General features: G+C 37.6%; 1 protein-coding gene across 7 annotated transcripts in view; it reads left to right on the forward strand.

Annotated features, from left to right (window-relative positions):
* The window catches only part of LOC117434265 (major histocompatibility complex class I-related gene protein-like), a 33,931-nt gene extending 23,206 nt beyond the window's left edge, over window positions 1–10,725 (forward strand). For 4 of the 7 annotated variants that reach the window (XM_059008900.1, XM_059008899.1, XM_059008903.1 and 1 more), the window contains 5 exons: window positions 1,155–1,181; window positions 1,640–1,660; window positions 2,009–2,029; window positions 10,096–10,206; window positions 10,561–10,725. In XM_059008900.1, the coding sequence (XP_058864883.1) occupies window positions 1,155–1,181; window positions 1,640–1,660; window positions 2,009–2,029; window positions 10,096–10,206; window positions 10,561–10,592 (212 nt within the window). In that variant the 3' untranslated portion in view covers window positions 10,593–10,725. The remainder of the gene's footprint in view (window positions 1–1,154; window positions 1,182–1,639; window positions 1,661–2,008; window positions 2,030–10,095; window positions 10,207–10,560) is intronic. The other 3 variants (XM_059008902.1, XM_059008905.1, XM_059008904.1) reach the window with 2 other exon arrangements.
* The last annotated feature ends 1,178 nt before the right edge of the window (window positions 10,726–11,903 follow it).

The following is an 11,903-nucleotide window of genomic DNA, read 5'->3' on the forward strand; positions in this document are numbered from 1 at the left end:
TGTTACAAGGTTTAAATCACATAACCTCCCCAAGTTTGATTGATGGAAATGTAAGAAATATGTCAATAAGAAAAAAAGGGCGGTGGTTTCTCTGAAGTATCACAAGCACAATTCTTATTTAGAGAAAAAAAACACCAGAGTCAGGTTTTTGGATTAAGACTGAAGACTGAAGACAAGACTAACCCTTGTAAGAGTTTACTATAGTAAAAGCCTAGCAACATGTAATAAAGCACAGTGAAAGAATAGTGAGGCATAGCAAAGCATATTAACCACTTCAACTCCAGATGTAAAAGTGAAGGTACCAATATTTAATTGCTATTTTTACCCCTGAAATTGTTAAAAAAAAAAAAAAATACTATTAGAAAGAAAAAAATCATAAATCAATAATATATATAACTCCATGAACCTGTTACACCCCTCTGTGCCAGTAAAACAGTACAATAAGCAAGACACACACTTGATATGTATTTATTTTTAATGAACAATAAAAAATATTTCTTTTTGACAAGAATAATATGACAAGAGTGGTTCTGAGATGCAGAGATGAACGGTGGGGTGATTGCTCTTTTGAAAGCATGCAGAGATGAACGGCAGGGTGATTGCTCTATTGAAAGCATGCAGAGATGAACGGTGGGGTGATTGCTCTTTTGAAAGCATGCAGAGATGAACGGTGGGGTGATTGCTCTATTGAAAGCATGCAGAGATGAACGGTGGGGTGATTGCTCTATTGAAAGCATGCAGAGGTGAATGGCAGGGTGATCAGTGTCACTGACAGGCTTGTTGTTCAGTGTCCAGCGCTGGCGATCAGTGTCACTGACAGGCTTGTTGTTCAGTGTCCAGAGCTGGGGATCAGTGCCACTGACAGGCTTGTTGTTCAGTGTCCAGCGCTGGGGATCAGTGCCACTGACAGGCTTGTTGTTCAGTGTCCAGCACTGGCGATCAGTGCCACTGACAGGCTTGTTGTTCAGTGTCCAGAGCTGGGGATCAGTGTCACTGACAGGCTTGTTGTTCAGTGTCCAGCGCTGGGGATCAGTGTCACTGACAGGCTTGTTGTTCAGTGTCCAGCGCTGGGGATCAGTGTCACTGACAGGCTTGTTGTTCAGTGTCCAGCGCTGGGGATCAGTGTCACTGACAGGCTTGTTGTTTCTTTACAGCTGTGGATGTGCCTGTGGATTCTAATAGTAAGTATGCAGTCATTTCTTCATGTGTGTGTCTTCATTACCAGGAATGTTGTATCATTTAAGTGTTTTTATTTTAATTCTCAAATATAATTTATTTCTAAATATCCCATACTACATCCATGGGATTGCTCATAAGAGCTTTACATCAAACAACCTCCCCAAGTTTGATTCATGGAAGTATAAGAAATATGGCAATAAGAAAAGAGGGCGGGGGGGGGGGGGGGGCACAATTATTACTGTAAAAAATGTTATTGGGGGAGAATATGATTGATTTGGGAGATTATTATTGATTTTACCATTTTTATTTTACTGGAAATAGATTAATACACAAATAGGTCCTGGTTGCGGCATTACATTGACTGGGAAGATATTTACATTGATTCCTGAAATAAGAAATTAGGTTGTTGTGAGCAAACATTTTGCGTTAATGTTTAAAAACTTCTGTTTTGTCTTCACAGCCCAGACTTTGCTTGCCAATGGTAAGTATCACAGTGTTGCTTTCAATTACAGACTTTCATTTACATCTGTATTATGAGGATAAACTGATCAAGTTGCTTCAGTCCAGTAACTGTTGTCACTTTTTTTATTGAAAATAGATAAATGTTAAAATATTCCTTAAAACACATCCAGTGGTGAAATGCTGCCAGTACTCATTTTAAGACTTATTTTAATGCCGTTGTCATGGGGAAAAAAGGGAGGGTTCGATGGAAATTCAATGAAGATGACAGGACCGAAACATCATTAGTTATTTTTCAAATACATAAACAAAGGGGGTGTGAACCAACATTTTGCGTTAATGTTTAAAAACTCCTGTTTTGTCTTCACAGCCCAGCCTTTGCTTGCCAATGGTAAGTGTCACGGTCGTGTTTGTTGTTTTCAATTACAGACTTTCAATTACATCTGTATTATGAGGATAAACTGATCAAGTTGATTCAGTCCAATAACTGTTATCACTTTTTTTTCTATTTTATTGTAAATAGATAAATGTTAAAATATTCCTTAAAACACATCCAGTGGTGAAATGCTGTCGGTACTCATTTTAAGACTTATTTTAATGCCGTTGTCATGGGGAAAAAGGGGAGGGTTCGATGGAAATTCAATGAAGATTACAGGACCGAAACGTCATTAGTTATTTTTCAAATACATAAACAAAGGGCGCTTTGTTTGTTTATCTATCTAGGTGTGTGGAAGGGTGGTGGGAAGTTCACTGACACACATGAGACAAAACTTATTTGTAACGCTGCTCAGGCGCACTGATTTATTTTTACCTGCAGAGGGCGCTGTTTTCCGTGGCCTGAATACTGACAGTAGTAATCGGGACCACAAGGTTACTAATACTGGTGTACAGTCCAGTGCACATACAAGTGCTATAAATAATAATGAAAGAAAAAGGGAAAACAAAACACTACTAACAAAACTTCAAAATAAAGGTGCTGCTACCCGCACGGTTCGGGTCTCCATCCTACACTCCACCGTTCCCTCAGACTACGGTCCGGCAATTGGAATTCTGCTCGCTCGTTTGTCGTCCTATAGGGGCTGGCCTAAGGGAACAACAGAGCGTTATTTTATAGGCCCAGCAATCCCCCAAGGCCCGCCTCCCAACCGTTCAGAGAGAGGGAGAGACCACACCTTCTCCCAACCTCTCCATGTCATTGCCATGACTGACAGGCAGATCTTACGGGGCTTCTTCCCTCTTCCTGCAGAACCATGCATGCGCCAGACAGTCAGCACAGATCTCTCCTGTAACAAGGTGTAAAGTAAATTCATATTTCATTTATTATATTCAGGAGATCGATCTCACCGTTCAAATATGTTTTTTTTTCTTCTAATTCTTTAACAAATTTATATAAAATATAGTATAGTAATTTTATATAGTAATTTAATATTGTGCCTTTCACAACAAAAAAATTGCTGCAAAGTCCTTCACGTGAATAAAAACATCATCTTAGAATTTTTGGGCCCTATAATTGAATGCTCTCCCACCTGTGTTTATTCTTTTTATTTGTTTTTTTAATTTGTGGGACAGTAAGCAACCTGGCATTCTGTGATCTGAGTGGGTGTCTAGGAATATATGGTATTAAAAGATCATTTAAATATGATGGTGCAAGGCCATTTAATTAAAAGCAACACCTTAAAATCTATCCTGAATCAGCCCGGAAGCCAGTGCAGAGATGCTAGCACAGGAGTCATGTGATCTCGTCTCATAGTCTTAATTCTAGCTGCAGCATTTTGTATAAGTTGCAGTCGAGATATAACATGGCTAGGAATACCAGAGAATAGGGCATTACAGTAATCAATTCTGGAAGATACAAAAGCATGCAGCAATCTCTCATATCTGAGGGGGAAAGAATACTTCTCAATTTGGTGATATTTCTTAGATGATAAAAATACATTTCAGTAATTTTCCTGATGTGTGTCTCAAAAGAAAGATTTGGGTTGAAGATCACACCCACATTCCTCATTTCATCTGCAAGTTCAGAAGAGAAGCCACCAAGAGTAAATCACAAGCATCACTTCTATTTTATCATTGAAAAGTTTTCAAGCACCCATTTCTTTATGTCGGCAAAACAGGTGCTCAAAATATTTACAACCAAGGTGTCCCCCTGTTTCAGGGATAAATATAGCGGTGTATCGTCAGCGTAACAATTAAAATAGCTACGCATAATATTGCCCATAGCCAGCATATACAAAGTAAACCGAGGGGCTAAGAATTGAGCCCTGTGGGACCCTACCTGTAACCTTTGACAAAAAAGAGGTCTCCTCCTCCATTTTAACAAATTGCAACCTGTTTGAGAAATAGGATCAAAACCAAGACAGAACGCAAACTGACAGTCCTACCAGATTTTCAAGGCAAAACATTAAAACGAGGGCTGTCAAGCGATTTAAAAAAATGAATCACGGTTAAACTCGTGTAAAAAAAAAAAATCTTTGTTAATCGATACAAATTGATTCAATTACTACCTCCATCTAATGTAAATGTGTTTTATTACTGATGCTATTATTATCCTTAACTATAAGTAAAGTCGTTTTAAAATGTATTTATTTAACTAGGAAATGTACCCATTGAGACCGTCACCAAAATTTAGTAGGGTCAATAATTTAGAAATTACAACTACATGTACACCCTCGCTATAACTAACCTGTTGTGGTCCCAGCCATTTGTTCGTTATATCGAGGGGGTTTGTTATAGAGATAGGAGAATCAAAACATACTGTTGGAGTGAATTAATGAGATGAGATTGTGAATACAAGTAGAATTGCATGTACCTGATCGTCTCATGTATGCAGTATCCTGCCTTTGCTGTGTCCGATTCGGTAAAGAATTAACACTCAGTACAGGGTTTGTACGGGTCATGGAATTTCTGGAAAGTCAGGGGAAAATAAAATATGTTTTTCACAAATGGTCATGGAAAGTCATGGAATTCTACATTTTTTGAAGTGTACGAACCCTGGCAGTACAAATCTGACATGAATCTTTTCAAATCTTAATCCAACATGCAAGAATCCCAAAATTAGCTTTTATTCCAAATCAACCCGACATGAAAAGTTCATCAGATCCTCAAGTTTTTTTTTTGTTTGTTGTTTTTTGTCTTTAATCAATTTTGCTTTGCCGCATGGTTGCCGAACAAGCCAAAAAACTTTTTGTGCTTTTTGACAGCTTATATTCACGACAGAGATATGCCTGAGTTACTCCTTTTTTCAAACCATCAATATAGTTTCCAGCTTTGTTGCAATATAAATTGATTTTCGTTTCGGAGGCAGTTACACAGTGTGTGCTTTTTATTAAGATAAGAGTTGACTGCACTGTGGAGATGGCATCCCGTGCGTACAGACAGGGATGTTGAGTGTGTGTTTATATTGTCTTTTTATTAAGATAAGAGTTGACTTCACTGCGGAGATGGCATCCCCTGCATACAGACCGGGATGTTGAGTGTGTGTTTATATTATCTTTTTTTTTATTTGGGGTCCAGGGGCCATGTTTGTTATAATGAAGGGCGTCATAGCGAAGGTGTCCTGTACAACCAACAAAATAAAACATGCGGTTCAAGCCTGATCAGCAGCATACAGAGATCACAAAATAGATTAAATAGGATATCTATTTTTAAATGTGATTTGTGGACTGAAATAAAGTAGTTTTTTAAATAAAATTATAAATATGTAGCTACAGGTGTGCCGAAAGGCTGAGACACAGCAATGCGATTAACATGCGTTAAAATAAAATTATCTGCAAAAGAATTAACGCGTTAATCGCAGAAGTTAACTGTCCTAATTAACCCCTTGAGTCGTACGAACGTACCAGTAAGTTCGCTGCTCTCTGGTCTCCAGGGAGTACAAACGTACTGGTACGTTCTGCAACTTTAAACTTGAATTACTGAGCCTTCAAAACTCCTGATAACAAGATATTGTAACACTAGGTTTCTGTAACAACTTTTATTGGTCTCTTGCGCCCTCTGCCACATATTGACTGAATTACACACAATAAACCATCACAAAAATTTCAACGATATCTGTAAACCCAACGGCAAAAATTGCTCTGTGAGAAAGAAGTATTAGAAATAATACTGAATTCAGATTCCAATTTAAAATTCAAATACATACAATTCTTCCACTGAATCGGATGTCAGTGAGTGTGTCAGTGAAGACATAAGTGAAGAATATTTACCATCAACATCAAGTGACAGTGAAGAGGCGGCGTCAAGCTCTGTGTGTTGCTCCATGCTTCAAGGAGCATCATACACTGAAGCATTAGACACGCTCACTTGCTCTGCCCCCACAACCTGTTTACCCAGGTATGATTTATTCATGTCTCTCTCTCTCTCTCTCTCGCTCGCTCTCTCGCTCTAGTTCAGCTCTTTTTTTTGTTAGGACGTGTTCTTGTGGTTGTTCCGCCCCGTTGTTTATTGTCTACCTGTTATTTTTTAGTCTAAACCTTTCCGTATGACAAAATAAAAAAAAAAATGTATTTGTTTTATTTATTCACTGTAAATATTTTGTCAGTATTCATTACAGACATATAGACATATACCTTTCAGCTTGTTTGTACGCTGTACTCTTAATAATCAAGCGCATGCAGAAGACATAAAAAACCTCACTCCCGTAGGGCCGGCAGGGCATTTTAGAACTCACTACTCAAAGGGTTCAAACAGAATGATCAAGTGTCAAATGCACCACTTAAATCTAACTGTATAACCACTCTAATTTAAGTTGCTCGGCAACTACTCTTTCTAAAACTTTAGACAGAAATAGAAGATTTGAAATAGGCCTGTAGTTATTAAGAACATTGTGATCTAAGGTAGATTTCTTGAGCAGTGTTTTACTATTTCAGTCTTCAAAGAGTTAGGAACAATATCGGATAAAAGGGAGCTATTAACAATATTTAATGCTGTGGTATTTATTTTGGAGAATACTTCTTTAAAAAGTGGAGTAAGGATAGGATCTAATACACATGTAGTGGAGTTCATCTTCTTAACTATATTAGCCAGATCTATTTGACTAATCCAAGACAAAATGCTCAAAAATGTGGATTGGTGGATGTCACGGATATTGTGTGGTGACATGAGACCCGGAAGAGACAGGACACAGTTTAGTGAGTGAATGCGCTGCTGCGCCGGTTTATTATAAATAAAACAAAGATTTAAACAAAGCACTATACACTAGCACAAAACAAACAAAATGGTACGGTGGCCAAAATAAATACAGACAAAACAGTGGACAAACCCCAAACAAGTATCAATTGTATTTACTCTCTCCTTCTCCTGTTCTCCACTGCGAACACCCAACCCTGTGTGGTGAAACAGACTCTTTTATGCAGCTGTGTCGAGACTCAGTTGCTAATCAATCATTCAATTGAATCTCGGCACAGTCTGCACGTGAACTACTTTGTGATACACCAGTGCCCAAATACTATCTGCACGTGAAGTGATTGTGTAATCCCTGTGTACAAATACAAAAATACATTTTAAATCATTCGTCCTACATAGCCCAATTTACACCCCATGCATCAATATATACACACCAACAATAACACACCACATACAACATAAAACACAAAATAGGCACAGGGGCGGGGCTAGGGGTGTTGCGATATGAGGATAAAAAGATAATCGCAATATCAATTCTAAAGATTATTATATCGTCAATATTTTTAATTATCGCTGTAATTTATTTATGATTTTGCTCTGAGAAAAACCCATCAACTGGACAGGATGCAGAAAAAAAAAACAATAGTGGCATCCATTAGATGGAGATAATGAACCTTTTCACTGGGTTTTTTATATAGCCACAAAATCAACAAGATTGTTTATGATCCTAAAATCTGTTGTCTTAACAACTTAACGCAGTTATATCGCCTAGATTATTTTGAAAGTTCTGAACGAGAAACATTTTTAAAAGCTGTAAGGAGAGGTTCACCACAGGTAGGAAATATTCACATGTATTCCATGTATTAATTTTCATATGCTCAGTTACTGGTACTGGAGTAAAACTTAGGACTGGATAGGTGGAGCACGGCAGTAGGATCGTGGGAATGCACCAGGGGCACAGTAATTCATTGCATTATTTATTAAAGGAGTATGAGCACTGTTTAAAGATAGGCTTTGGTATGTCTGTGCTGGTGAGGTTTAATATTGGTTGTTGAAAAATCCTCATAAAATATATTTTTGTGTGTTATATGGTGTGGTTGTGTATTGCGGGTTGAGTTTGGGCTCTTTGAACAGTGGTCCGGTGGTATCATGTCGTCAGGGCCCTGGGGCCACTGTTCATAAAACTTACCTGGCCGTTACATAAGCCTAAGTAAGGAACTGCGCTCAGCGGGGCTTTCCCAAAGTAAGTAAGCCAAATAAATTGCTTATTTAATTATTGTTTAGTTTATTTTTTTCCACGGTACTTGTCTTTTAATGAAGCTATAATTGGCAATGTTAAACCATGGCCATTTCTTAATTGCATTGTATTAGCTGACGAGGAAGAAACAAGCTATTTTTCTATACGTTCCTGTGACAGGGTACACCCCGCCCCTGTATTATTATTTGTATATTTGTATTTATGACGGTGGAAAAGCTGTGTTTTTATTGTTTGTTTTTAATTTAAAACCTGTGAGAATGTGGCTGGAGCTTCAACAAGGTAATTGTTTTATTGATAATTAAGGCTCCAGCCACAGCTTAAAGAACCTGCTCCAGGCTGATCGGGGTATTTTCTTTGAGCCAGAGACGGGAGTACTGTGTAGAGCGAGAGAATACACCCGAAGCAACTGCTACCGCTGTACCAAACGGTTTGTTTTGCTGATTTATTTTGGCCACCAAGCCCTTTTGTTTTTTGTATTGCAAAGTGTTTTGTTTATTATTTCATTTTATTAAAAGCTGAGCGCAAATGTGTCTCGTTCCCCGTACCTTTGCCTTTGTTTACTTCCTGGTCCGTGACGTCACCACCCACACGCCACTCAAGCCCACCTGTTCACAGTTCCTTAAAGGAAATGAATTGCTTCACTGTGTAAAGGATGTAGTCACTACACTACACACCGTTTTTTTTTTTTCATAAAGACATTCTGTCTGGAGACGCACTTCAAATAGCAGAATCAGCGAAGAAACAATTGTGAGGATAAATGATGTGTTTACATTAAAGGGACGCTATTTAAATTACAATCGGGTAATGCACAGCACAAGTCAACACACTTTTTTTATTTTTAATCAAACTGTTTCATATTTTATCCTGGTTATTGTAATGCCAGTAAAACGCTAAAACATATTTGTGTACTGTACATATGATTACTCTCACATGACATTAACTGTTACTAAACTGTTTAATATTGTAATTGGACTAGTCTTGATTAAAATGTCAGTTGTGTACCTACAGTAATTGATACGGGGAGATAGAGAGGAGACAGAATTTAAAGTAACAATTGCTAAAACGTGCTGGATTAGCCAGCATGACACTTACTTGTTTGTCTGTCTGGTTTGTTTGGCACTTGTGCCTTTTTGTTTAGTGTTTTGTTATTGTTTAAATCTTTTGTTTTGTTTGATTTATTAAACGTGCTGAGTGCCGTAGCATTCAGTTTCACCCGCCCATCCATTGTTGTGGTTCTGTTACTTCCTGGTCCGTGACGTCACCACACCTCACCACTGCAAGCCATCCTGCCACAAAAGCCTTTTCAAAAGCTGATTGGTAATTAATCTAGACAGAATATATTATTGTAGGATAAGTGAGTACCCAGGGTAAGGAAAGTATGAGAATAATTTCAGAGAATACTATGGAGTTTAAAATGACCTTGTTGGACTTGTTACTGCATAATATCATATTTCTTAATACTTATCATTTAAAGTTTAACTTAAGTGTTATACAGTGCTCACCCATTCTAACGCGCCCCGTTATAGTCCCGTTTGCTCCATAATGCCGTTACAGTTGCCCTTTTATACTCATTATAAGGCGGAATACAAACAGCACGGTCTTGTAACTATGGATCCCCACTATAGCGTTATAAAGGGGGAGCACTGTAATAAAGTACATGACTGAGTGATCCATGCAAGGGTACACAGCTTTCAGCTTCTTTGTTTATGGTGAATTGGTTATACTTGATCAGGTATTTTTAAGCCTTTTTGTATTAAGAAATGTATCATGTACCAATATCTATACATTTTAGAACAATTTATTAATTTGCACTGAATTTGTCAAAAAAAAAAAATGTTTACATGTAGGAAAAAAAAAAAAACAACTGCTGCACATATTGGTACCGCACTTGTTTGTTGAATTTCACCCCGGCACACATCCAAATGGCACATAGTTAGTACTAACTCTAGTAGCTGTGTTCCTGTTTGTGGCATTACATTGATTGAGGAAAGTAATTTATACAGATTCCTGAATGTGTTGCAAACACTGACCTAGTATGTGAATTAAGTTTTTTTTTTTTTCCCTTTCCTTGGCAGAAAATCCACAGAGACGTGGCAGTGACTCTGGCCACAGTGACTCTGGCCACAGTAACTCCAGCGAGTCTAACAATTCTAACTCCAGCGATTCTGTTAAATCTAGCGATTCTGGTATGTCCAATTAAAAGTGCAAAATGAAAGCCATTCTCATTATATACTGTTTATCTCCCTGTGTGCTATTGTTGTAAATGTATTTATTCTTTTAAAAACCCGTCCATTTTTTGTATTTTAATCTTTAATATCATTAAGCATTGGATTGTACGTTTTTCTGGTCAAACACTGCTTCAGTGAGTCTGATACCATATTACTTGCTCTACCATTAAGGTGGCTGCATGTTAATAATAATGATTTCATTAGTGTGTCCTTCATGAGTTCTATCCAGGCTCGCTCCTGTCCTAATGTGGTGTTTTTGTGCTTGGTAGGGAGTGTGTTACTAATATACATGTTATGTTTTTGTTATTTCAGGTGTTCCTGTGGAAACAAGAAGCCCCGTATAAAATAACATGGTGCCAGTGGTGCAGTCCCTGCAGGATCAGTAACACGAGCTTCAGCTCCAATGCTGAGAGTTCTGCAGTGGCAGGAAATGAAAGGAACCCAACTTCCTCCCTCATAGCCGTCGTGAATTTGGCACTTTAGATTAAACTAACACATCACCCCTCGTAATCTGCACCAAATTTTTTTGCATGATCCTTTTATATAATAATGTTTTTTCTTTTTTTTTTGAAGGTAGCATTTAAACAAAAAAAAAAAGATTTAATAGATGCATGATTTTTGTTTATTTTTTTCTACACAAAATCTACAGAATAATGTGATGTTTGTTGTTAATCAGGGTTCTTGAGTTTATTCAGTGTATTCGTTTTTAAAATATATATATTTTAATGATTATGTGTAGATCAGTGTGTGGTTTTAATGTTTCTTTATTTTAAATATTGGTCAGCTATTTAATTTCTATGTCCCTTTGATTGGTTTTAATATATTTCCAATTTTTAAATCTTGTCTTGAGGAGTGCTGTGTATATAATTGGTTATAAGGTGAGTTTCTGGAGCTGACCAAAACGTAACAATATATTTTGAACAGTTTCCTTGATTGTGCAAGAAGAGTGCTAAATATTGACTATATAGTCATATTGTGTATCCATATTGCAGTTGCTCGGATAAAACCAGGACCCAGTCTGCTACTGGCATGATGGATCCAGGGCATCTTTACTGGTCTTTGCTCAATGTTGAACTTGTCTAGACAAATTACCCTCCTCTCTGGCTAAGTATTCTGTTTCCAATTATAAATGGGTTTAAATGTTTATAAAATGGCAAGAATAGAGGAAGCAATCTCATTGGCTAACCAGTGTTCCATCCTGTGCTGATGTGTCACCATGGCAGCACAGCTCAGAACTTCACTGGACCAGTCCACTCTGGGAGGGGTGGAGGGGGTGCCATTTTAATAGCACAGTAACACACTCCAGGGTGTTCAGATATGGTTGTAACAACGACACCCCTAGGCATTCGGACATTGAACTGTATTGAACACCCTGGAGTGTGTTACTGCTTTCATACACCTCAGTTGATCTATCTAACAGAAATAATTCAAATAGAAAGATTTTTGTTTTAATTCTTGAGTTTCAAGATAAACAGTTTTGCCATTTGTCATTTTGTATCTATTGGCTTACAAAAATATTTAACTCGAAAGTCATCATCATATTTCTTCATTTGGTTAAATACTGTATACCATATTAAAAGATGGCACCAAATCAAACTGTGCATATCCGGTGCCTTCATCACTACAGTTACTGTTAGTGATGTATTTTGGCCAAT

Source organism: Acipenser ruthenus, chromosome 38 (assembly GCF_902713425.1).
Source record: "Acipenser ruthenus chromosome 38, fAciRut3.2 maternal haplotype, whole genome shotgun sequence".
NCBI classification, from domain to species: Eukaryota; Metazoa; Chordata; class Actinopteri; order Acipenseriformes; family Acipenseridae; genus Acipenser; species Acipenser ruthenus.